General features: G+C 37.3%; 1 protein-coding gene across 3 annotated transcripts; it reads left to right on the top strand.

Annotated features, from left to right (window-relative positions):
• The first annotated feature begins 276 nt into the window (after positions 1–276).
• LOC131718564 (alpha-(1,3)-fucosyltransferase 10-like) lies at positions 277–18051 on the top strand. Of its 3 annotated transcripts, none has more exons than XM_059012917.1 (6): positions 277–536; positions 975–1027; positions 1768–1852; positions 2614–2890; positions 10407–11242; positions 12401–18051. In XM_059012917.1, the coding sequence occupies exons 1-6, from the start codon at positions 453–455 to the stop codon at positions 12629–12631; spliced, it is 1566 nt and encodes a 521-aa protein (XP_058868900.1). In that variant the 5' UTR covers positions 277–452; the 3' UTR covers positions 12632–18051. The 3 variants fall into 3 exon arrangements, with proteins under 3 accessions (XP_058868900.1, XP_058868906.1, XP_058868910.1); XM_059012923.1 differs by having other exon boundaries at positions 978–1027; XM_059012927.1 differs by lacking the exons at positions 975–1027; positions 1768–1852 and having other exon boundaries at positions 278–536.
• Positions 18052–27316: the final 9265 nt, after the last annotated feature.

Here is a 27316-nt window from a genome sequence, read left to right on the forward strand (position 1 = left end):
AATTTAATTTGTTTATTAAATTGTTTATTAAATAATTGAAATAAAATGTGATTATATTTAAGCTATTTCTTATTATCTCAATTATTTAATAAACAATTTAATAAACAAATTCAATTGTGCTATAAATGATTTTTTTTTTCTACACAATCAATTCCAACCATACCAGAATGATCTACTGTCACGTGACGAGCATTTAGACTCATGGCAGCTATGTGAACCGCTTCAGGAGATGTCATTGATTGACAGATTCACTGTACAATAATATGCAAGGGTGTTGGTGTAACAGTGACGATAGGTGAAAATTCCTTCCAATTCCAGAAGGTGGGAGTTAGAACAGGAGTATTTGTGTTGAAATGCAATAATGTAATAAAATACCGGTCTAAAATAGCACTTCCACTAAGCGGACCTCACAGAAAACTACAATACAATCACCGGAGTTCGACTAACTAGTAATGGCAAGATTGAGTGTGAAGAAACTCTGGGTTTACTGTTTTTGCTTTTCAGCCGTGTTGTTTTTTCTCATTGTTACGCTCCAGGTACAAACAAAGCACATTTATTTACTTTTTATAATGTAAAGCATGCACAATATTGCATTCATATTAAACGCAGAACAGCAGTTAACCTGTTCAATTTACAAACTAACGCCTACAGTAGAAAATACTAAAACTAAATAGACAGCACGCCGTAATTTGTCTACATAATCAGACTTCAGTTTATAGTGTGCCTAGTAAGTCACGTGACTGTGTAGTTTTCTGAAAATAGTTGTATTTATTTACTAAAATATAAACAAGATAAACTCACAGCGAGTAGTTCCCGTTAATATTCAATTGATAAAATCAACAAGAGTAGCTAGCGAAGCATTGTGTTATCCTGTATAACTGTACTGTGACTCGAAAGAAAACAGAACCAAGTGTGTGCACGCTTGACTGGATGTAACTATATACATGCAAATATACTGTTTTATTTTTTTTAAGCAGAGAGCTTACCGGGGAAAAAAACCAGTACATCTACAAATCCCTGGATACTGGTTTGGTGCTTTAAATTATTTAGTTTAAAACAAAAATAATAATACATGTTTTTGTTTTATTTTATTTATTTTTTTAATGTTTTTTCTTAATAATAAAAACGTTTTCTAGAACAGGGGTTCTTTGCAAATACAAGCTTTATGTTTTATGTTTGCATGTATTTGTTATTTGGACTCCTGGAGAATTAGATTGTTGTTCAGTAATTATTCAGCCATACCTTCATCAAGTCATAAAGAGAATATTTAAGCTATAGTTCACGGCACCTAAAATTAATCGTATTTATAAATTGGTAACATTCTGAATTACTGTTAAGGTATGGTTTAATAAAAATGCAGTATATTATTATTTATTTATTAGCAGACACCCTTATCCAGGGCAACTTACAGTTGTTACAAAGTATCACATTACAAAATATCACATTATAGAATATTACATTACAGATAAGAGCAGTTATAAAAACAATAAAATCAGTAAGAGCAAATTCAAATGAGAGAAAAAAAATACAGTAAATAATTATGTTTGACAGCAATTATGACTAAGCAGTTAAACTTAAAAATATTTGGTTATATGAGTAAATTCCATTTATATGTCTTACCAGCTTGATGCTGTGGGGGGCAGGGGTATAGTTGTGTTGTGTGTTGTACAGGTTTTAATAACTGGTTAACCAAAGCAATTTCCATTACTGTAGAGTATCTCTGCTGGCTTTTCCTTTCGTGTTTACAGGCTTGATCTGCCTCTGCAGGGAGACTTCAATCCTGCAGCTGCTGCTCCTCCTCCTTTCATTCCCTGATGAAAAACTGACCCCTTCTGCTCTTCCTTTTCTCCTGGTATTTCAGCCTGTTTCATTCCTTATCTTTCCTAACAACCACTTTGAACTATCCCTGCCCCCGAGTCAGTGTGTTTTAATGTCCTTTCCACCTTCTTTTTTATTTTTTGTTTACTTTTCTGTTTTGTTTTAATGCTTAAAGATTTTAATGTAGGTGAATGTGTTGATGTTAGAAGAAGTGTAAAATACAGACCCTGGTATTTAAATGATTTACATTAGTAGTTTTGTGAAACTCACTGTGATAACCTACACTATAGGCTATAGATAATTTTTCCTCTTTTCTTTCTATGTACAATAACTTCTAAAAACAACTAGGCTGTGTATTGCTGTCTGATATGCTGGTTTTGTAGTATTATTATTATTATAATTCATTGTGACCATATCTCATGAACTCTGAAGAATTTCTTGCAGTTCATTTTGTACAGATTTTAGTGCAAGGTCAAGGATTATGACCTTTTTTTGGATTTGCTTCCAGAACTGCATATTTGTTCTTGTAGTACACGCTAACTCCCTGACCAACAATAGGCAAAATGTCAGCAATGTACTCTCAATCAAAGGCAGTAATTCACATTGTCCAATATTACAAGCTAATTTCTATTTTAATTGAGATTCCCATTCTCAAAATCTAAGGTATACTATGAGTATTCCAGTATGTCCTGTTTAACACGAGCCAGTAGCTCTTGTGTGTATATTAGTGGTGTCTTAATGTAAATCTATGCAGGAACATGTAAGTCAAAGGGTCTTTCTTTGTGTGTGTTTTAGGTTCTGGTGGAATTGGGACAGTTTGAAAAAAAGAAGCCACATCACTCTGATCTGCGTGGAAACAAACAAGAAGTGGACCAGCTTAATCTCTTTAAGAATCTGCTGAATGGTATTGAAAGACTGTCTGACCCAGGTCACCAGTATCCCATTCTTGTGTGGTGGTCTCCTCTGACTGGTGAAGGCAGCAGGTTAGGAGGCTGTGGGAAGAACACATGTTTCTTCACCATTGATAAGACGTACTATGACCACACCATGACAGAGGGGTTCCTTTTCTATGGTAAGTATCATCAATAGAAAAATGTCAAACATGTTTCCTGTAGCAGCCTTTCCCCAGATCAAACAGGCTGTGGAATTTAACTTTAAAAACGTAATGAGCAAAATCAAGGGTTTAGTGTCGTTTGCACCACCAAAGTTACCTTTCCAGTCACATCTGCTGAATTTGATTTATTCAGAAGTTCAGTCAAAAATAAAGAAATATTGAAGCCCTTTGACCAAATTCAAAATAATGACTTTTATATCTAAACCTGCAAAACAGATCCCAAAATTAAAAATGCTGTGCACAAAAGTTATATCTGAAAATAATTAATTACCTTATCACAAAAGCCCAACAAGATGGCCGCTCCTTTTCCAGTGTTTGTTTCATTATTGTAAAGTACTATATTTTATTATGAGGAGTGTTTGAAAACAGGAATTAGTCTTTTAAACTCTGTTATAAGGCAGAACACAAACAGCACAGTCTCTTAACTATGGCTTCCGGCTACACTGGTATAAAAAGGGGAGCTCTGTGTGTGTGAGGCATTTAAAGATGATTTGGTTTCTCTGTGATAGAGTAAAATATGGGATTGTGACAGACTAATGTACTTTTTTTTATTCTGCTGGTATGATTAGAGATCGCTATCAGAACAGAACTAGGGTTCTTTACAGCGCTTTTTAAACTGGAGAAAGCATCAGAATGCAGCTGGTGTCTGGGAAACAAGGAGGTTCAATAACCTATTCACTGACACAGACAGGACTTGGGGTGTTGCTGTAGGATGGGAGCCTTTCTTCTGACAGTTACATTCAGGATGTAACCATTCAGAACCACGGGCTGAAACTTAAAATCAGTGAGGGTGCAAGGAAAACGAGTCTGTATAATAAATACAGAAATGCAATATCAAATGAGACGTTTGCTGTATGTCTTTCGTATGTTTAATCATTAAGTATTTAAAGATGAATTTGTGTTTTAATTATTTTAAAATAAATATGGTAATAGTAAAGTTCCATTAATAACTTGGCAGCTTCTTAAAGTAATGAGAATGTATTTCATATGAACACAAATGAATGATGCATTCCACACTAAGCCTTACTGAACTCCAAATCTACATTAATGCACCACACACAAGGATCAGCGCTATCATGAAGAGACACAGGAGCAGTAATGGCAGGAAGTGTTGCATGTATAGCATTGCTAGTAAATCTATAATGCAATAACTGGACCTCAGGGAAAATGGTCCACAAAAAGCAGTGATAAGGTTAACTATTTATTATTATTATTATTATTATTATTATTATTATTATTATTATTATTATTATTATTATTATTATTATTATTAATAATAATAATAATAATAATAATAATAATAATAATAATATGCTTCTAACTCATTAAAATGAAATTCTCAAAACTAAGAAATGTCAACAGGAATACAAATATTTGAAAGTAAGTAATTTCAGTTTTAAAGATTGCATTTGCACATCACTATTCCACTTCACAAACAAAACACTAGAGGGGGCTCATTACTTGAGAGATGACACTATATATATATATATATATATATATATATATATATATATATATATATATATATATATATATATATATATATATTGGGTATTAGGGCTGATAAGCAATTAAAGAAAATAATTGAGATTTGAAATTAAAAAAAATGAATGCCAGTTCATCTTGGTTTTAATTGCCTATTTAATTGATACAATTAATGCATCCATCTCATTTAAGTTTGTTTTATGACTGATGCTGTTGTAATGTTGGAATGTATTTTCTATTGTTTTGGACAGGTTACAGTACTTGCACTGTTCAGCTAATGGTACTGTAGCTTTAACTGGAAGTCCTTCCGCACTGTGACTTGGCTGCTGAACTGTGGGGAGTTTGGTGGTGTCTTGGGACGAGGGGGAGAGATCGTTACCAAGGGTTACTTTGAGCTCTGTATTCTAATGCTGTAACTGAAACCAACAAACCTGTGCCAAGGAAATAAAGAATATTGAACAGAGAAATCTCGTTTTGGACATTGTTTATACACTTTATGAACCTAGCCGGCTCCTCTGAAGAGCACACATAAACTTATACCGACCTACACTATTATTATTATTATTATTATTATTATTATTATTATTATCATCCAAAAAACAACCCAGCATAAAAACCCTGTTTTCCTATTTTCTTTATAGTTTTATATTTAATTAAAATGGTTTGATTCAGCTGCTAGATCCCAATGGAGTCAGTTTATTGCTCACCTTACTGCATTTACAATGATCAGTTTCCTTTACTCATAAACGGATGTTTTTCATTGCCGTTTAAATAATAATATAATAACGGTTATATCTTCCATAATTGTAAATAATATAGTTTAAAAATAAATGTGGTTATTGAAATAAACAATGTTAACGGTCTGCAGTCGGTAGCTTTCCAACAGCACTGGTTATAGTACTGAGCTTGATTCATGGGTTTGCAGCGATCCTGAATTTCTAAAAGAGTGCTGTGAGAAACTGACGGGTTTCATTTGTTGCTGTATTTTGAGAAGTGAAAGCATGTCTAGCATGCAGGTGGTACAGCAGACTAGATGCACTTCTGTGATACTGGAACTCACTTTGACAGTAGATACAAGTCTTTCAGTGTGAGTGCTTTGCTACATAATGCGGTTCCTTGACTAATTTTATTTTCAAACGAAGACTACACTCGTTCAGTCCTGGCATGCACTAAAATGGTGCTGCAGGAAATTAATTACGGTATGCCAAGAGGGACAAGACAGGAGTGTGATTAATGTGTGTTAAAAAAATTAATCTCCCAAAAAATGTATGCTTTAATCACAGAAGTTAACTGCAATTAATTGACAGCCCTACTATGTGCTGTCAAGTTCAGTCAAAAATAATGAAATATTGAAGCCCTTTGACCAAATATCAAAATAATGACTTTTATATCTAAACCTGCAAAACAGATCACAAAATTAAAAATGCTGTGCTCAAAAGTTATATCTGAAAATAATTAATTACCTTATCACAAAAGCCCAACAAGATGGCCGCTCCTTTTCCAGTGTTTGTTTCATTATTGTAAAGTACTATATTTTATTATGAGGAGTGTTTGAAAACAGGAATTAGTCTTTTAAACTCTGTTATAAGGCAGAACACAAACAGCACAGTCTCTTAACTATGGCTTCCGGCTACAGTGGTATAAAAGGGGAGCTCTGTGTGTGTGAGGCATTTAAAGATGATTTGGTTTCTCTGTGATAGAGTAAAATATGGGATTCTGACAGACTAATGTACTTTTTTTTATTCTGCTGGTATGATTAGAGATCGCTATCAGAACAGAACTAGGGTTCTTTACAGCGCTTTTTAAACTGGAGAAAGCATCAGAATGCAGCTGGTGTCTGGGAAACAAGAAGGTTCAATAACCTATTCACTGACACAGACAGGACTTGGGGTGTTGCTGTAGGATGGGAGCCTTTCTTCTGACAGTTACATTCAGGATGTAACCATTCAGAACCACGGGCTGAAACTTAAAATCAGTGAGGGTGCAAGGAAAACAAGTCTGTATAATAAATACAGAAATGCAATATCAAATGAGACGTTTGCTGTATGTCTTTCGTATGTTTAATCATGAAGTATTTAAAGATGAATTTGTGTTTGAATTATTTTAAAATAAATATGGTAATAGTAAAGTTCCATTAATAACGATAAGTACTTGGCAGCTTCTTAAAGTAATGAGAATGTATTTCATATGAACACAAATGAATGATGCATTCCACACTAAGCCTTACTGAACTCCAAATCTACATTAATGCACCACACACAAGGATCAACGCTATCATGAAGAGACACAGGAGCAATAATAGCAGGAAGTGTTGCATGTATAGCATTGCTAGTAAATTTATAATGCAATAACTGGACCTCAGGGAAAATGGTCCACAAAAAGCAGTGATAAGGTTAACTATTTATTATTATTATTATTATTATTATTATTATTATTATTATTATTATTATTATTATTATTATTATTATTATTATTGTTAATAATAATAATAATAATAATAATAATAATAATAATAATATGCTTCTAACTCATTAAAATGAAATTCTCAAAACTAAGAAATGTCAACAGGAATACAAATATTTGAAAGTAAGTAATTTCAGTTTTAAAGATTGCATTTGCACATCACTATTCCACTTCACAAACAAAACACTAGAGGGGGCTCATTACTTGAGAGATGACACTATATATATATATATATATATATATATATATATATATATATATATATATATATATATATATATATATATATATTGGGTATTAGGGCTGATAAGAATTAAAGAAAATAATTGCGATTTGAAATTTTTATAAAATGAATGCCAGTTCATCTTGGTTTTAATTGCCTATTTAATTGATACAATTAATGCATCCATCTCATTTAAGTTTGTTTTATGACTGATGCTGTTGTAATGTTGGAATGTATTTTCTATTGTTTTGGACAGGTTACAGTACTTGCACTGTTCAGCTAATGGTACTGTAGCTTTAACTGGAAGTCCTTACGCACTGTGACGTGGCTGCTGAACTGTGGGGAGTTTGGTGGTGTCTTGGGACGAGGGGGAGAGATCGTTACCAAGGGTTACTTTGAGCTCTGTATTCTAATGCTGTAACTGAAACCAACAAACCTGTGCCAAGGAAATAAAGAATATTGAACAGAGAAATCTCGTTTGGACATTGTTTATACACTTTATGAACGCGGCCGGCTCCTCTGAAGAGCGCACACAAACTTATACCGACCTACACTATCATTATTATTATTATTATTATTATTATTATTATTATTATTATTATTATTATTATTATTATTATTATCATCCAAAAAACAACCCAGCATAAAAACCCTATTTTCCTATTTCTGGATTCTTGTTATAGTTTTATATTTAATTAAAATTGTTTGAACCAGCTGCTAGATCCCAATGGAGTCAGTTTATTGCTCACCTTACTGCATTTACAATGATCAGTTTCCTTTACTCATAAACGGATGTTTTTCATTGCCGTTTAAATAATAATATAATAACGGTTATATCTTCCATAATTGTAAATAATATAGTTTAAAAATAAATGTGGTTATTGAAATAAACAATGTTAACGGTCTGCAGTCGGTAGCTTTCCAACAGCACTGGTTATAGTACTGAGCTTGATTCATGGGTTTGCAGCGATCCTGAATTTCTAAAAGAGTGCTGTGAGAAACTGACGGGTTTCATTTGTTGCTGTATTTTGAGAAGTGAAAGCATGTCTAGCATGCAGGTGGTACAGCAGACTAGATGCACTTCTGTGATACTGGAACTCACTTTGACAGTAGATACAAGTCTTTCAGTGTGAGTGCTTTGCTACATAATGCGGTTCCTTGACTAATTTTATTTTCAAACGAAGACTACACTCGTTCAGTCCTGGCATGCACTGAAATGGTGCTGCAGGAAATTAATTACGGTATGCCAAGAGGGACAAGACAGGAGTGTGATTAATGTGTGTTAAAAAAATTAATCTCCCAAAAAATGTATGCTTTAATCACAGAAGTTAACTGCTATTAATTGACAGCCCTACTATGTATAAGTGTGTATATATATATATATATATATATATATATATATATATATATATATATATATATATATATATATATAAATTAGCTCAAAGAGCCAGCTGCCCATATATATATATACTGTGTAATATATATATATATATATATATATATATTTATTAGTGTAGGGTGCACGGGGGAAGGCAGCTGCAGGGCTGGTAGGTGACACACGAAGACACGAGCCCTGTATACGCTCCTTGCAAAGGAGCCGGCTCTTTTGTACAGCGGTATCGGCGCTATGCTTTAGTGCAAGATGTCCCGGGTTCACGCCCGCCCTTCGCCTGTGTGTGGATTGCCTCGCCCTTTGTGATGCGCCTGCCTGCGTTAACCGAGATAGCTACAATATATATACACACTGCTGTGCAAAAGTCGTAGACATGTTGCATTTTTCTGCTCTGATGCATTGTGAGCATCAACAATTTAGAAAGCCTCCACTAGTGTTTTCTACTATTATAACAACCTTGACTTGCATAAAGAAGGAAAAACATTGAGTGAAATAGCTTGCATCACTTGATTTTCAACAACAGAAGGCACAGGTGGTGTTGTCCATCCATCAACAGTCCAAAGCACCTTTGACCATTGTTCCATGGTCCAGTTTCTGTGTTCTTGTGCATATTTTAGTGCCTAGTTCTTGTTCCCCTTTCTTAACAGAGGTATTCTTACTGTAACACATCCTTTAAGTCCTGATTTCAAGAGTGACCTTTGTACTGTTGATTTGATGGACAACGACACCTGTGCCTTCTGCCAGTTCTCAATTCAACGCTTGTCTTCTTTCTATTCCTTAAGGATATTATCTTCAAGTATTGCTCATCCTTGTTATACAGCTTTTGGGGTTTTCCAGTACTGGGTTTTTCAATTACAGGTGATGTGAGCTATTACACTCAATGTTTTTCCTTATTTATGCAAGTCAAGGCTGTCACTAACACACAGTGCAGCTGGATATTGAATTAAGGTTTTTGGTTCATAGTGTTTTCTGTGAATGATGGTGTTTTCTGTGTTGATGTCCAGGTTAAAGAGCTTGAAACAGATTTGCATGATTTACTAAATTAAATTGTGCATGGCAGTCCCATTTATTTTGGCTGGTGGTGCTCTCAGACTCCAGTTTAATAGAAAAGTTATCTAGCAAAGTGGTGTCATTTTTTAGTGTTGTAACAAAAAAAGAAAGAGGTAAGACACCCAGGGGAAATGCAATGGCAGTTTAATGCAGAACAGAATTTTTCTTAATCTGGATGATCTTTAGTGACATTCTGAATTTAAACTTTCATGTTGTGCTTTTAGAGGTATCAGTACAGTGCAGTTAATTGATGTTGCTGATATTGGATGGAAAGGCGCCAGGTAAATCCATGTGCTTTAATATCAAGTACCTTTTATTATACTGACGCTTATAATGGCTGAGCTCTCAGATAAGGAAGGCCCATTTACTAATTAATATAACTCATCCTTTAACTAGTGATGTTTGGTGGATGTTGTTCTGAACAAAAAAGAAACCGGTTGGAAGGGGGTTAATTGAGCTTTAATTAATAATAATAATAATAATAATAATAATAATAATAATAATAATAATAATAATAATAATAATAGTAAAAAAAACAGGGAGGAGCTTTTTTGCTAGTCAAAGTGTGGGGGTTTTAAAGAAAGAAAACCTGCAGAATGAGTGTATTGGTGGTAATTGTCAACGACAGCACAGGATAGGTGGTGCCAAATGACTAAGCATACTGAATGGGATCTGTTCAAGAGAGTGATAGGGATGTGTCTATATATTGGGGTACAGAGTCACATTAGATTCCCATTGTTTGATTTTGTTTTTTCTGTAGACAGATATAACTGAGAGTTATTCTAACAGGATTTAGGACTTGTCTAGTTTTTGTGTCTAGCCTTAAACCGCATTGTAATTTCTTTCTTATTTATCAGGTACTGACTTCAACATAGAGAGCCTTCCTTTTCCTCGCAAACCCAGTCATCACTGGGCCCTGTTCCACGAAGAGTCCCCTAAAAACAACTATAAACTCTTCCATGAGCCGTCCATCACCCTTTTCAACCACACGGCAACCTTCAGCAGCCACTCCCACATGCCTCTCACCACGCAGTACCTGGAAAGTGTGGAGGTGCTGAAGTCACACACCTACCTGGTTCCTTTATCCAAGAAGAACAGCCAGAGACAAAATCTGGCTCCGCTGGTTTATGTGCAGTCTGACTGTGACCCGCCTTCAGACAGGGATAGCTACGTGCGGGAGCTCATGAAGTACATTGAGGTGGACTCTTACGGGGAGTGTCTCCATAACAGGGACTTGCCTCCTCCCCTGAAGTACCCGAGCGCAATGGATGACCGTCACTTCTACGGGATTCTTGCCCAGTACAAGTTCATCCTTTCTTTTGAAAATGCAGTGTGTGACGACTACATTACAGAAAAGTTCTGGCGGCCCCTAAAGCTTGGAGTGGTCCCTGTATACTATGGATCTCCCAGTATTGCAAAGTGGCTCCCCAGTAATAAAAGTGCGGTCCTAGTCAACACATTTGCCTCCCCGCAAGACCTGGCAGAGTATATAAAAGATCTTGACCAAAATGACAAAAAGTATGAGGCCTACCTGGAATGGAAGTGGACCGGTGAAATCTCAAACCAGATGCTTCTGACCACGATGAAGGAACGCAACTGGGGAGTTCAGGATATTTCCCAGGATAACTATATCGATGCCTTTGAATGTATGGTGTGTAACAGGGTGTGGGAGAACCTCAACAGAAAGAAACAGGTAAATGGTATTTGCATTTAACCCTTTTACAATACTAATGAATAAATAGTCTGCTGAAATGTCCGCATTGAAATTCCTTTGGATTAACCAGGACAAAATATTATTACCATCACTTCATACATCTCACATTTTCCATTATAATAGATAACAGTATTTTTTTTTTAATGGTGTTGTATTTTATCGATCAGTCCTTGAATATATCTCATTGGGGCGCAAGGGTATTACCTCAAGGGTAACGTGAAAATTGCATGGACATGGAAAACACACAAGTTATTGGAAAAGCAGTGATTGGGTACTGAGGACTTACTTCTGAGAGTTGTAAAATAATTCAGATTCCCACTTTACTAATCCTTCTCGGTCCCATAACCAAGCGCTGATTTTCCTACGACTCTTGAAGTGGAAGTGCAGCAATCAGGTTTTCCTGGAATTGTTTTGTAAGCTCAATGTACATTCACTGTACATTTGGTGCCTCCACTGGCCTCCTAGTTTGCTTTTTTTTCTCTCTTTGCCAGGATAGGTTAGGGAAAGTCCTTGATTTTTGCTGCCTTTTCAGCAGATATTGCACCACCTGTTTCTATGGTACAGTAACACTTCAATTTTCCGCACCCCGATTATACGCAATTATGCATGACCTTCAGCTGCATTTCTACTCAACTGTACCATCTTCAGACAACTGAATTTGTTTATGGTTTGGCTTGTGTGTTGCTTATAACGGGCCATAGCTTACATTTACATTTCCCCATTTCTTATTTTTGAACAAATACTGAAAGAAGAGGACTGTAAAGTGCTTTGATTTGAGTTTGGTCACCCTGCTTTTTACCACCTTGCTGGATCTGCCCCGGGTGTGTTATGAAGTGTCGTTATCCCACAATGACACACATTCTGAGTGCCATAATCTGATTATTCAATGGCTGTGAGGTAATATGAAACTACAAACAACAAAACAAAAGGTTTTAAGGGAACCATGGTGATGACATCGCATAGCCCATGGAAATGAATAGAAGGACGATCGTTGCCACTGGATAAGCTATTCAGTGGTGTGTCATTTCCGGTCCTACTTTATCTGCAAAGCTTTTTATAAATGACAGAATTAGTATAAAGCAATAAAATCAATTTTAATTTTAGTTTTTTGTCTTGCATGTATTATTTCTTTGATAGGGGTTAGTGCCGAGATTATGGAAGGCCCAAGCAAATCATCTTAGCTGCCCAGCACCCAAGGCCTTCAGCCTGTCACATGGCCCCACAAGATGGTCATCTGTGAGGGAGGTCTGGAAACCCAGCTTTGAGCAGTCCAAGAAGGAGGCTCGAGCACTGAGGCAACTGGCTGAGAGGAATGCAAACTTTACAGTTGAGGAATTTTGGAAACTGGTATTTAAAGACCAAAAATGATTTTTTTTTATGTTGCAATGAATTCCTTTACATTTTCGTGTAGGAATAAAAAGACTTTCAATGTATTTTGCATATATTTGTGTATGTGTATAAACACAAACGGCATTGTCAAAGACTTCTCGATGAAATGTTTGTCTAATTTCTTTGAAGGTCAACTGAAGAGTATGTCTAATAAGTGCACTGCTAATAACTTTAAGTACACAAAGGGCCTTGATTTAAACAGACCCCAATGTGTCTCAGTCGTTTAGCTATCCATTGCAAGCCTGACAGATACATAATCTCCATCCATGCATATCGTAATCAAAAACAAACAATGCACCATGTTTATTTTGAACATAGTTTATTTTTAAAGTTTAAAGATTATTTATATAGCACCTTTCACACAAAGTGTCTCAAAGTGATTTACAATACAATAAAAAACAACAAAATACAGAATTAAACACAATTTTTACAGCAAAATAGGTAATATTAATAAAAAGTAAGCAACAACTCGGTTTAAAAACAGAACTACAGTGAACAAGTTTAAAATAATAATAGATTGGTACATAAAATCAGGATTCAAAAGCTAATCTTAAAAAATGAGTTGCTTCTTTGATGTTGGATGGCAATCTATTTCGCAATCTTGGTGCGCTATAGCTAAAAGCTCTTTCACCCTTTCTCTTGGTCTTAATCTTTGGAACAAGCAAAAGACCAGAGTCGACTGACCTTAGAGCACGGACAGGTGCATGTGGGCACAGGAGCTCTTAGATAGTCAGGAGCCAGACTATGGCGCACCTTGTCAGTCAGCAGCAAGACCTTAAAATCAATTCTAAAAGGTATTGGAAGCCAGTGAAGTGCAGCCAATACTGGAGTTATGTGCTCTCTTTTCTTTGTTCTACTTAGCACCCTGGCAGCTGCATTTTGAACAAGTTGCAAACGGAATAAGTTATGATTTGGTAGCCCAGATAACAGAGCATTGCACTAATCCAGTCTAGATGAAACAAATGCATGAATTAGCTTCTCAGTATCAGGCAGTGACAGAAAAGACCTAATCTTGGCAATGTTATGTAAATGATAAAAGGACACTTTAGTGGTATTGCGAATATGAGCCTCAAAACATTGTGGAGTAGTGGTTAGGGCTCTGGACTCTTGACCGGAGGGTCGTGGGTTCAGTCCCAGGTGGGGGACATTGCTGCTGTACCCTTGAGCAAGGTACTTTACCTGAATTGCTCCAGTAAAAACCCAACTGTATAAATGGGTAATTGTATGTAAAAATAATGTGATATCTTGTAACAATTGTAAGTCGCCCTGGATAAGGGCGTCTGCTAAGAAGTAAATAATAATAATAATAACATAAATCAGAATCAATTACGAATCCCAGGTTTCTGGCCTTGGAATTTATATTTGAATTATATTTACCTAAATTTGTTTTTATAGAATTTAAAAACTCCCAATTTCTGCTGAGAACCTAACAGCAAGATTTCAGTCTTACCTGAATTTAACTGCAAAAAATTTGGGGACATGAAATTAGGGTGGAGACAGCCAATATATGCCCAGGTTTTACAGAAATGTAAAGTTGTGTGTCATCAGCATAACAGTGGAAATGTGCATGGCTAATGGTAGCATCTATAAGGAGAATAGTAAGGGGCCAAGAAGGGAGCCCTGGGGGACATTGTGATACAGTCTGCTATTTAAACATAATTCTGCTTGTCCATGAGATATGACCTAAGCCAGTCTAAAACAGTTCCTGATAGCCCTATCCAATTTTCAAGGCGTTCAGTTAAAATTAGCATGATCAATGGTATCAAATGCTGCACTTAGATCTAACAGAACCAGAACGGATATGTGACTGGAGTCTGCGCTCATTAGCAAATCATTCAGCACTTAGGGCAGTCTCTGTACTGTGACCAGATCTAAAGCCCAATTGAAACGTATTTGATTATCACCAAGAAATATATTGAGTTGGCCAGCTATCACCTTCTCTAAAACCTTAGCAGCAAAAGGTAAATTGGATATAGGTCTAAAGTTGCTTAAAATAGTCGGGTCTAAGTTAGGTTTTTTGAGTATGGGCTTAACCAGGGCAGTTTTAAAAGCAGCAGGAACTATTCCAGTTGACAAGGATTTATTTATAATTTCCAAAACCAAAGGACACAGATCGTTAAAAATGTCTTTGAGGAATTTAGTGGAGATTGGATCTAAAATACAAGTGGAGGAGTTCATCTTCATCACTAATTTATTCAGGTCTTGTCACGTGAGGTGTGGAGGTTGAGCCGCGCCAGGTTACCTGGTAGTTGCGGTCAGAGAGGTAGGAGGTGAACCGGGGGGGTGGGGGGGAGAAAGAGGCAAAGTCGTTAGAGGAGCTAGAGGAGGGAGGAGTCATTAGTACTTAAAACATGAAATCTATTCGACAGACTGATGCTTGTAGAAGTCTCTTGACTGGTTTTACCTCCCTTGTTCCTTACAGTAGCCCAGTTCCCAGTGTCTGGCTCTTTAACTACCTCAGAGACTAATTGTTTTTGTTTTTGATGATAGACGCTAACCTCCTGTAACAAGTTTAAACTATTTCCACCATCTGTTTGAGTGATTTCATGCACAAAGTTGAAGTCATTGACTAGAGTAGTTTGCCCTACTGTGTCTAACACAGTCCATGGATTATTACAATAATTAAAACTGCTTGCAATTAATTGTTCATTGGGGCTGATTGATCTAAGTGTATCAATTTGTTTTTCAAGGGACAGGATTTTTTTTCTCTTAAGGTCTGAATAGAAATGCACTGATAAAATTCACCCTGAAACACAAAATGTTAACTACCAAAAACATTTCACAGACATCACAAGCACTGGCTCGCTTGTCACTCTCCATATTAAAGTAATATAACTAGATAACAAATAGATGTAAAAATATCAAAGTGAATCTGTATCCTGGAGTCGGGTGGGCTTAGTGGCGCTGTAGTTTGATGAAGGGATTGCACACTGCACAGAATAGCCAGTGTCCTTAATCTCTGTCCTTTATCTCTGCCGCTGGCTTGGAGAGTGTAGAAGTAATAGCCAAGCTTAATCACATGATTCAAGTCAGCTGCCCAGCTGCAGAGAAGGTGAGTTAGAGTGCGAGCAATCAGAGCTGTAACCCAGTTTGGAGCACTTTAAATGCACAGTTGTAATAACTTCATAAAAACACAGTCCATATACAATGCAGTACTTGCCAGTTGTGAAACAACCACACAACAGCCAGTGTCCTTAATCTCTGTCCTTTATATCTGCCGCTGTACATAGAATCCGTATCAAAACTCACCATGCCTTATCCCAAGCAAAGAAGAGGGGAGAAACAAGGAGAGCTGCATTCTCGCTAGGCTGTTCTGTGAAAGGGATAAGAATAAGAATACTATTTACCTAGGAATAGTGAGTTAAAACTTCATTTCTTCATGCTTCACAAGAAAGTCTGTATCAGCAAGGTGTGGCTGCATTATGTGTTAGCTAAGAGAGGCTATACTGAGAACCATATCATATTGTATATATACTGCACTGTACTGTGTTGCTTGGAAATAATGTATTCTGTATACTAGATAAATTGTTGAAGATGTTGGTAAAAAAAAAAAAGTTACTAGTTTGTTTTTAGTTTTTTTTTATATATCTTTTGATTGAGTGTTTTAATTTGTAATGCTTGATTGTAACTTTTTATAAAACTCAATGTTTATGAGCATCTCCATAAAACACTGTATATAGCATACAGTTCTGGCTATGTAACCTGCCTCTTTGTTATTTACAAGGTCAAACTAACAAATAACCATCCTTGTGCGCAAGTGTCTAACCTAAAACGGGGAAAATACAGTAACTTTTCTATTTTTGGCTACTATAATTGTCCATACAACAGGTAAATAGTCTTGTAGCATCAAATGCTTATACTATACCATAATTATATGAATAACAAAAGCTATATTGAAAGCAGGGGTGCTTCGTGGTGAGATTTAGACCCTGTAGATTTCTGTTGAGCCAGGTCTATAGATAATAAGCTGAATTGCATTCCAGATACAGAATTTCTCACAGAGGTCTGTTGCTTGATATCTAAGTGATTGTTAAGCAGAACACTATCCACTAATGATAATAAATCCTAATGGAAAATCTTGCATATGTTTACAAGGGAAATACTCTTATAAATGTAGACTGCTATGAATACAATTGTTCTTTTTATTTTTGATAAAATATCTGCAAAGATATTTACAGTATGTTAGGCTTGTATTAGTTAATATCTACCGGTATTGCCGTAGAAGAAATATTTTAAAGGCAGGTAAAAACAGTTTTTTTTTTTTATGTCTGGGCGAATTAAAATGTATATGGTTCATATATACCCCAAAGAGATCAACTAATGGAAATTGGTAGTTTAAATATACTAAGCTTCCTGTTGTTTGTTCAACTTTCTTAGACCGATAGGAATGCGGTGCACAACTGTGAAAGCAAATAATTTCTAATCTTAAATGATCTTCCCTGTAAATCCTCATTCTGTAAAGTAACTGTAACAATGTATGGTAAAAGCCATTGATCAGTGCTGGGCTCCACCCTTGGATTTCAATTCACTAAAAGGATCCTATGGGCTTTATTGGAATTGAATTGCTGCTAACCTGAGAGTAAATTGTCATTACCTAAATAAAGGAAAGCATAATGTGTAGGAATGTGTCTTTTTTTGTCAACAAAAACAATACAATATATACACATATTTGATATATTATGTTTTAAATGAATCTTCACGTACATACACTTCCTTATATAAAATAGACAGTAAACCACATGAAAACGTGACATGGCCAGCTGGTTATGTAAATAGTACACTTATCAGGCAAACATGAAGAATTCCAATTGCTCAAGGGTTTCCCTAAGGTGTAAGACGGATAAGACTTATTTACAGAACAAACCAACAGAATCACTTCCCATTGGCAGAAAGTAATCTTCATGAGTTATTTATAAGTAACTTAACAGGAACAGGATTTTGTAGTGATAACACACCCAGTTATAAGCCATTGTGGCAGAACAGGGCTCTGCCCTTGTAAATACTGGCAGGGATGGGGTTAAATTCTCCTCCCTGCCCAGGTTGATTGTGTCAGGTGGGAGCAATCAATTATTCAATTAACACCCAGCCACCTGGCATAAAAGGAGGCCTCAGCCTCCCCTTAGGGGGAGAATTCCAGAAGGAGAGGAAGGGTCTTTTGGTCTTTTGGTCTTTTGGTCTTTTGGTCTTTTGGTCTTTTGGTCTTTTGGTCTTTTGGGGGGTTGTGGGTTTGTTGTTGGTTTGTTTGTTTATTTGTTTTTTGTTTGAAGAGCCTTGGTGGCATTACCATTTATCTGTAATTTTGCTTTGTCTATTATTCTGTTTAAAACCCTTTTGTTTGGCCCTCGTGCCGGTTTATTTTGTATGTTTTGTGTATTAAAAGCTTTATTTTGAACTTTTCACACTGTCTCCACCTCTGTCATCCTGTCACAGTCATATATATATTTTTGAAACATGTTTTCGTTTGTGTTGTATATTCCTATACGGCGCGACATGAATGATGGCAAAGCGCAATACTTAAGATGAATGTCTTCAGCATCGCACACCTGTGGTTTGTGAGTAATACCCTGAATTAGCATGTTAACATACTAATTCCCACACACCCAGTCAGCAATACAAAATTACCATCCATTCAAAAGAATATTAAGTTCTGTTTAAATCAGTATCTGCATTGACTTAAAGCTGCTGAAACACATTTAACCAGTTCTGTTAAAAAATTAATGAACAGAACATTCCTCACCCCATGTTTGTTTTTTAAATGCCAACTGCCAAGGGTTCTTGTAAGATGTGAGGGTGTAATAATCTGCTTTACCACTAGATGTCACTGTGGTGTAGAACACGATGCCCTTCGTGACTGATTGCAGCCTGAGGAAACTCAACTAGAGTAGCTTTCCTCTGTGTTTCCTCAACTAATCTTCCCTTTTAGTCTGTTTTGTTTAATAATATATCAGTGCATTCCACCTGCAGCTCTTTTCAACTGTCATCATGAAGTGCTGCATTCAGCGATTCATTGCCTCCATGGCTCCTTGAGTGGATTAGAACTCTTCTGCCAGCTTTCTGTGATACGCCAGTTTAGATTCTGACAGCTCTTTGATTTTCTTTTCAAAATGATTCTCCTCAGCCCATGTCCCTTCTCAAGCTTAAGAAACACTTCCGAGGATCATTGGCAACAGAAGCTCCTTGGGGACTCGACCTTCACCATCTCCCTGCATCTCTCTATGCAGGACCATGTCTGTGCAAATAAAGATCGTGCACCCGATTAGGCATCCATGTGCTTCCTGGTGAATTCATCTCAATGAATAACTGCCCCCGCCTTCATTATCATCCTTGCCATGTGTGTTTTACTCAGCTAATCCATTACTGCCATGAAACAAGTACAACATTAAAGATGTCTCATTGTGCTATTAACATGGAAATTAAACTTTTCTAAAACAAGAAAAAAATATGAATAACCACCAATCAGAAAAAAATGAACATTTTGAGACCATGTGAGTGGATACCTTGAAAGTCTTGTAGATTATAAAGACTAATTCCAGGACTTTCCAAATATGTGCTTTTGAAAGTTTCACAGATCGATGTTGAGGGATGTTTTTATACTTGTTTTTATGCATCAAGGAAGAATGTGCATATTTCTTTTTGACTGTCATGCTGTTGCATTGTACAGGCCTGGCAATTGTGTTTATTCAATGAAGAAGGTGTGTGATTGATCATTGGCTTTACTTTAATGGAAATTACCTCTGACATGAGTAGTAAAATGAGGTATTTTCTAGCGTAAGTATCATTAATGAACACCGTCAGACATACTGTGCATTTCTACTGAGATTCCTGAAATGGATCATCCAGCAGCCAAACAGGCACAATAGATGCCTTTAGCATAAAACAAATGATAGCTAGAAAAATCTATTATGGGCAAAATGTGTATTCAGAAATCGATACAAAAACCCTGGGTGCATGCATGTCAGTGCAGCTACTGCTTTGGCACAGGAAGTTAATGTGAATGCAGCAGCAGGTGTGTGTGTTTCAGAATTAATGATCAGGTCGTGGTCAGATAATAGGAATGAACATAGTAGTGTGTATAGTCATGCATGTGGCTTGATTGGCTTGAAGGCTATTGTATAAATGTATTATTATTATTATTATTTATTTCTTAGCAGACGCCCTTATCCAGGGCGACTTACAATCGCAAGCAAATACAAATACATTCAAGTGTTACAATATAAGTCATACAATAAGAACAAGAAATACAATAATTCTCAAGTGTGACAAACCACAATTCAATAATACAGCAGATAATAGTGAAAGTTACATCAGGATATGATTAAGTAGTGATAGTTACATCAGGATATGATTAAGTACAAAATACTACAGATTAAACACTTGGGAGATTACAATATTCTGAGGTACAGGATTAAATGCAGTAAAATAGGGGGCAGATAAGAGCAAAATAAAGCATATTTAAATGAAGGGTGAACATGTACACTGTTCTCATGTGTCAAGGGAACATGCTAATGTCATGCACATTATTATTTATGTTTGTCTCTGGAATCCTGCTTTATCATCACATTCATTAAATACATTGTATATAACAAAAATACATACAATCTACATGCTGTACAGTGTAAGTAAAGCTTGAAAAATGTGTTTCCACTGTTGGAGATAAAGAACAAATACTGTATATATTAACACACAGTAGATTTCAGTATGTTACACAGTTTTAACAATAACAAAAACAAAAAGCTCACATTTTCTTAGAAACTTCAACTCTGAGAAGAGGAGCCCCAGACATATTTTTTAAAAAGTACAGACATGTACTGTTGTCCCAAGGGTTTTTACATTTTTGTTGAATTAATCACTCTGCAGTCCCATGCAATCAGCAATTTCCACAATACTGAGATCTGGGAGTCTTTCTACTAATACCATCATATGCACCATTAGACTCTTCGACAATGAATCATTTACAAAGAGCTGTGCACTTTCCTCGTCATAATTAAAGTAGCATTAATAAGGATGACAGTGTTTATTAACATGCGTCTCACTCCCTGCACTGCTGTCATGAGTATACGTTTACTGCACAATGCTTGGTTTGATAAATATTAATCCAGTTATTCATAATGAAACAAGAAGGGATTTGGTGCTTCCGAGGTGTGTATTCTGTTAAGGCACCAGTTCTGTTTTTTATCCTTTGTTCTGAAGGGGTTTCCTGCTCAGCTTGCTTTTTTGTTTTCAGACAACAAGGATTTAGCAGCATTAAGCTGATATAAAAACAAGGTTTTGCAAAGTTATATTTGCAGCAATAATATTGCCCCAACTTGCAGCCCACATTCCTAGTATGTCCTTCCTTACGTGTACTGTAAAATAGAACATATGACTACATTAGGTTTAGGCTATTATGCAATGCAATACAAAAGGGAACCCTTTTCTTAAAAGGGAATTGGTACGACACAATCGTTACATAATGTACTATACACTTTAATGATACTACGTACTGTACTCCAAATCCTTTGTGTGTAGTTATTAATGTAGCATGAATAACACCAAAGCCTGGATTAGATTTTTTTTTTATAGCTATGAATACAATACTGTACAACTGTAGTATAAACCAGTAAGTAACATCCGTGTCCACGGAGAGTAAGCATGCGTGACCCACAAACACTTTTCTCCAGGGTTGACAGTACACGTATGTGCAATAATGCCTTGTAACAAAGGTCCTTGCAAAGTTGACCAAAATGGCTTTAAAAAAACATACAGAAGTCTAGCTGTATTCAGATAGCAGCCTAGCTTGTACAAAAGGAACAGAACATTCCTGTAACCAATAATATAATCATTCCAAATCATGCCTATGTGACATATACTGTATATGCTGTACTAGTGATACTATTCCTCTGTCCTGCTAAAGTGTTTGGTGCTTAAGCCTGGTCAACCAAAAGCACAACACTGCCTTAGAATAAATCACGAGGTCAAATGGCAGCAGTTACAGTGTTTAGACTAATAGCATCTTGACAATATGTCAAGAACATATTATTAAGAAAACATCTCATTTAATTTGTTCAGCTGCAAGACATTTCCACCCTAGATAATTACCCAGCTGGCGTGACAGATTTCCTCAAGGGACTATGTGTTTAACCGTGGCTTGGTCAATGTAAACATCTGTCCAGTATGTCAAATAAAATGTAAACAGGTAAAATGTAAACAGGTTCCCCAGTCCAGTGCTCACCCCACAGATACTGGTTTTTTCTAAGAAAAACTACTTCAGTTCAAGAGTTTGTGCTGCCCTTTGTATCTCCATAAAGTTTATTTTTTCAACCAAAAAAATCTCTTTTTTTGTATATTTATGTGAGTTTTCTTAATGCACAATTTGAATGTCACCTCACCACAGACTGAGCCTGGAGAACTGAAGATCAGCAGCTGCCCTCGCTATCTATCTAGCTAATAGCCTATTTTTACCAGGTTAATCCAAACAGAGGGTATTGCCAAACTACTCAATTCTTGCAGTTTTGTTTTTGCTAAAAATGGAGAATAAACCATTGGATCCCCAAGCAATAAAAAAAAGAAAAGTCTGTTTAGTAAACTTTGAATCATATTTCATTTTGATGGATGTTTGCTATTTTGCTTCTTATAAACAGGACCTGAAAGCAAGGTCAAATCATATCTGCAGCGATACCTCCAACACCAGCGGTAATTGATTTCTGCTTTGTCATTCAACTCTTAATAAGCGAGAGGAATATTCTCATGTAGAATAGGAAAGAGGAGCTCAGGCAACATCTTAATCTGTTTTTCCCTGGAGTGTATCAGACAGGTCTTAACACAACATGGCAGTAATTTTACAAATAAAAATGTGAATGACTTTCCAACGGCTCCTGTGTTTGACAAAATAAGTTGTTTTTCAACTCCATCCTGAAAATGTGTGCTGCAAATGTTTTTCCTGTACAGGGATGTGAGAGGCCCAAGCTATCACAAACTACGATAGCAACAATGACTTCATTTCTGCTTTTCACTTTATAATGTATCACATTCTTGACAAAAAGAATGGACCAGTTGAACACACCACACAAAATGTGCACAAGCACACTTAACTTAAAGCTGAACTGACACTCTGCAACATCTAGCTGTCTAGATTTATTGCTGGAAAAGTTGAACACAAGCACTGCTTTTTGCTGTTTAAATATGGACACTCAGATGCCCAAACAGTTGCTTATGGTCAGTTTAATACTCTACCATTATTAAGTACATGTGTGCAGACTTGATTCTGCTCTCTGATTTGTGGAGCTGGTTCCAATGTGACCTCTATAGCTATGCCGGTGGAGGTCTGACTTTATGAAACTGCAGATATAGGGCAATGGGGTAGCTACCAAACACTTTAGGAGATAACATGCACCCTGTGTGTTACAAGCATAGAAGCCATTATGTTATGCAAAATAAAATGCAATCAATACCAGGTGAATGAGTTAAAAAAAGGGGGGCAAGCATGTGAAATAGACCTATTTCAAAGCAGGTCGTTCTAAAAATGTCCTTTTTATAGGGGGTGTAATTCTGTTTATGAACAAACCATTAGGGGGGATACTGAAGCAAACAAAGGTCAACAGGGATTCGGTAACCAGAGTTTTACAATCATGGTAAAAATATTCTGCGTAATGCTGTCTGGAAAGGGTATGTGCTCAAGAGACAAGCCAGGGAATAAATTAACTTGTTACTGTACTATCTGTGACAGTGTAAAACTCTAATCAGCACCTTCGTTTTGGTGCACCACCAGCACTTGAATCCTTTTTTGTGTGTTATTAGAAAACTACCTAACACAGCAGAAAGACTTGTTTTGTGTATTTCCCATGACACCTAAATGTTCATTGGACTTTCCTTGAACATACAGTATGTGCCGCGCTGTCAACAGCCTGATTGCTACCAGTGCCTGGAGCTGACTGGTTTAATAAGTTTTCCTAAAAATAGCTCACCTGTCTAGTCTGAGTCCCTCAATAAATAGGTCATGTGCTATAATCAGCAAGTGTGTGTCCTTGTACTGCGCTTTAACTTAGCGTTTGTTAGTTCCAGTTTTACAATACCCTGACCTGCCAATGTGTGAAATGTGTCCTTGTGGGTAAATGATTGGCTTTGCATTGTATTGTATAAGAGGGCACAGGGATTAGATGATTCAGTAACATCATCCCATTAGCTTTTTAGTCTTGGATTTTACACTCCTTCTTTGTAAAGGACTGTGAAGGCTCAATCATCTGGTATTGGACCTTCACTTGTCCTTTCAGTTTGGGACATAACTAATGTTCCTGTCCTGTTGATTAAATAATCAATACTTTAAAATGTCCTTACCTCTCATTAGCAAATAACAGCATTCCCCTTTATTGTTTTTCTGTTTATTGCTTTGTTTTCCAGACTTTATTTTCACTTCAAATATAGTATAGCCCATGTATCCTGCCTCAATGCTCTGTTTGAAGAAAGTGCTTGGTTTTCCCTCACTGTGCACTTCCTGCGTTACAGTTATTAGGACCCTACCTACCTGAACACACACAAGTTGCTACAAAGAACATGAATGCAAGGCTCAGGTGGGGTTAGCAAAAGTACTTATAAATGCTGTATGTGTTGGAACGGTAAGAACTTTTTAATGTTCTGTTAACGGTTAATAGAAATCGTACTCTACTGCACCATTTTGATTTAATGAAAAATGTTATCTATGTTTAACATCGAAAAATCTCTTCCAGATTAAATTAGTCTACATGCATACCCTGAAGGTTCAAACCCATCATGTTCTGAGATTCTGAAGACATTTTGGAAGCTAAAGGAAGAGCTCTGATTGGGTTCCTGATGAACATTCCCTTGTGAGCCAAGAATAATGAATACTCAGAGGACCAGAAGCATTTTACTAAAAAAAAGATGCATAATAAAAAAATGCACTCAGCAGAATTAAATGAGAAAAGTGATGCTGAACACTGCACTTCTGTCCGTGTTCAAAGTAAAGTTACTGGTAGGTATTTGGATACCTGAATTGCCATACACTAGATTCATTACAGACCCAGTTTTTTTTTTTTTTGTTTTTTACTTTCTAGATTAACAAAAAACAATGCATTTACAAAAGAAAAAAAAGTGAAATGAGTTTTGTTTCTTTTTTTCGTCCACACCTGAGAACAGTCAGCACGTGTTTATCTGCCTCTGATGCTTCACTGATGCTTCACTCTCATGTAGCCGTCAGCCAGCGCTGTAACAGAGTGATTCTGCTATAGAATACTACATAGAACCACCACACGTGTTTTCAGTGTGGTGGTGCAATGATCTGGGAGCTATGCCCAGCAACCAGAGGTCCAGGGGTCCAGAGGCCCAGCGAACAGAGATCCAGAGGTCCAGGGGTCCAGCGACCAGAGTTCCAGAGGTCCAGACCAGAAGGCCGGGTGTCTGGGAGCCTGAGCCGCGGGAACCGATCCACAGGCGCCAGGGTTCTGCATAGGGGTGATGGTCACCTCTCCTCCTCCTTCTCCTCTGGTTCTGGGTCTTCGGAGAGTCAAGCTAGGGTGCTCCTTGCACCAGGAGTGTTGATGAATAGAGGAAAATAAAACAACAGTAAACAACCATGGGAGGCTGTAGCCCTAAACACAGTGGGGATAACATCACAAACTCATTTAAATCTCTCTACTGTGAACCATTCCATCAGCTTCACGAGTGCATCGCGAGGGGCGAATCTTAATATAAAAATGATGAATATAACAAATGATTGAATTCATACAATCAGTTTAGTATCAAGTATGTTTACAATCTGCAGCTGACACACACTACAGAGGGCTCAGTCACACAGGGACATGTCATGTAATCATGAGCAGTGGGAATAAGAGGCAGGTTTGACTTCAATCTCTTGCTTTGGCAACTGAGTTACTTAGGAGCAATCAGGAACAACATGCAGGCAAACAAAATACACACTGGAATAAAAACATATATAATTGGGACCGTTGTATTTCAACTCCAGACCTTCCCCAAGAATTGCCTGGAGACAAAATGATTGTTTATTTTGTGGCATTTTCAAACTTTTTAAACTATATTACTGCATATAAGTAATTTACTCCATGAGCAGCTAATTTCTGGTGAGAAGCTGTCTGGAGTAATTCAGGTTGAGCTAGAATCAAATCAACAAGGTAGCTATTCCCCTTGCAGGTGCACAGATATGTGTAGCAATATAGTTAATTGCCTTTGCTCCGTTTTACAGCTGGTGCACTGAGGCACAAGGAGATTGAGAGACTGGTCAAGTTTACACAAGTTATTTTGTCAATTTAAATGTAACTTCAGTTAAGTTTTGTTATTTAACAAAATGTGCACCAAATGTGCACCACTGTTTTAGTCCCAGCACTGTTTCAGCAGATGTTTACTCAACACAAATGACCAAGCTTTGAAAATAAGTCAGGGAGACATACTGTACATAAAGAAACCTTGTTAATTACAACCCAGTACATTAGACAAACATGTAGACAAACACACATACTTCCCAATAATCGCTTGTCACAAAGACGGCCGGAGTGGGTGGCGTCAGACCAGAATCAGGAATTCAAACAAAGACAGTGGTTGTGATGAGCTGAGTGCAATGGCTGCACTCAGCGTTTATTAACAAAATAAAAAGGTTTAACAGTACAAAAACAGGACACGGCACTGGTAGCCAAAAGAAACATATAAACAAAACGGACTAAACACTTAACAAACGGTGCACGGAGACAAACAAACACGGTGAGTACAAACAACTATTATATTTACGATCTTTTCGCTTATTTTAACTCTCCTTCTCCACACCCGTTCTCCACTCCCGAACACCTAAACCCCGACTGCATGCTACGTGTCTCTATATATACTGTTGTGCTGGGATTCAATTACTAATTAATTATTCACTTGAATCCCAGCACGTGAATTAATTCTGTGCAACCCCGTGCTCACATATTATATTTTAAATGCACGTGCGTGATGTGCAATCCCGTGCCTAAATACAAATATACACTTTCTAAATACACGTGAAACACAGACCCGTTTATATCCTGTGTACCAATCTATACACCAACATTAACATACGCACGCATACATACATACACAGAACACACAAACGCACACAGGGGCGGGGCACTTTGCCACATATACCCCCCCTTGTGCGCAGCACACATGGCCTCAACGGCCACCTCCCCCCTTAAATACCCAGCAGTCCAGGCCAAAGTCTCGGGCTGGGAAGGGAGGCTTCAGTGGGCCCATGGCTGGAAATGCTGTCAGCTCCCCTGCCGGTAGTGGCACAGCTGACAGCATGCTGGTCCCGTCCTGCAGCGAAAAAGCTGCAGGGGCAGGTGGTCCCCCGACCTCCCCCTTCTTCGTAGCCGGCAGCTCCCTCCTGTGGGGCTCCGGCCACAAGAACTCCTGCAGCGAAACTGCTGCTGGGGAAAGTGGTCTCCAGACCTCCTCCCCCTTCTTCGTGGCCGGCAGCTCCCCTTTCTGGGGCTCCGGCCACCGTACTCCCTGCGGAGGTACAGGCAGCAGAGGCAGCTCCTGCTCCTCTGCTCCTGGCGGTGGTGGAGGCAGAGGCAGCTCCAGCTCCTCTGCTGGTGGAGGTGGCGGAGGTAGAGGCGATGGGGCTGATGCTGGCCACTCAGAGGGAGGCTGTGGCGGTGCTGGCTCCCTCTGCTGTGGCGGCTGGGCATGTGCGCGCCG

This window comes from Acipenser ruthenus, chromosome 1 (assembly GCF_902713425.1).
Source record: "Acipenser ruthenus chromosome 1, fAciRut3.2 maternal haplotype, whole genome shotgun sequence".
Taxonomy (NCBI): Eukaryota; Metazoa; Chordata; class Actinopteri; order Acipenseriformes; family Acipenseridae; genus Acipenser; species Acipenser ruthenus.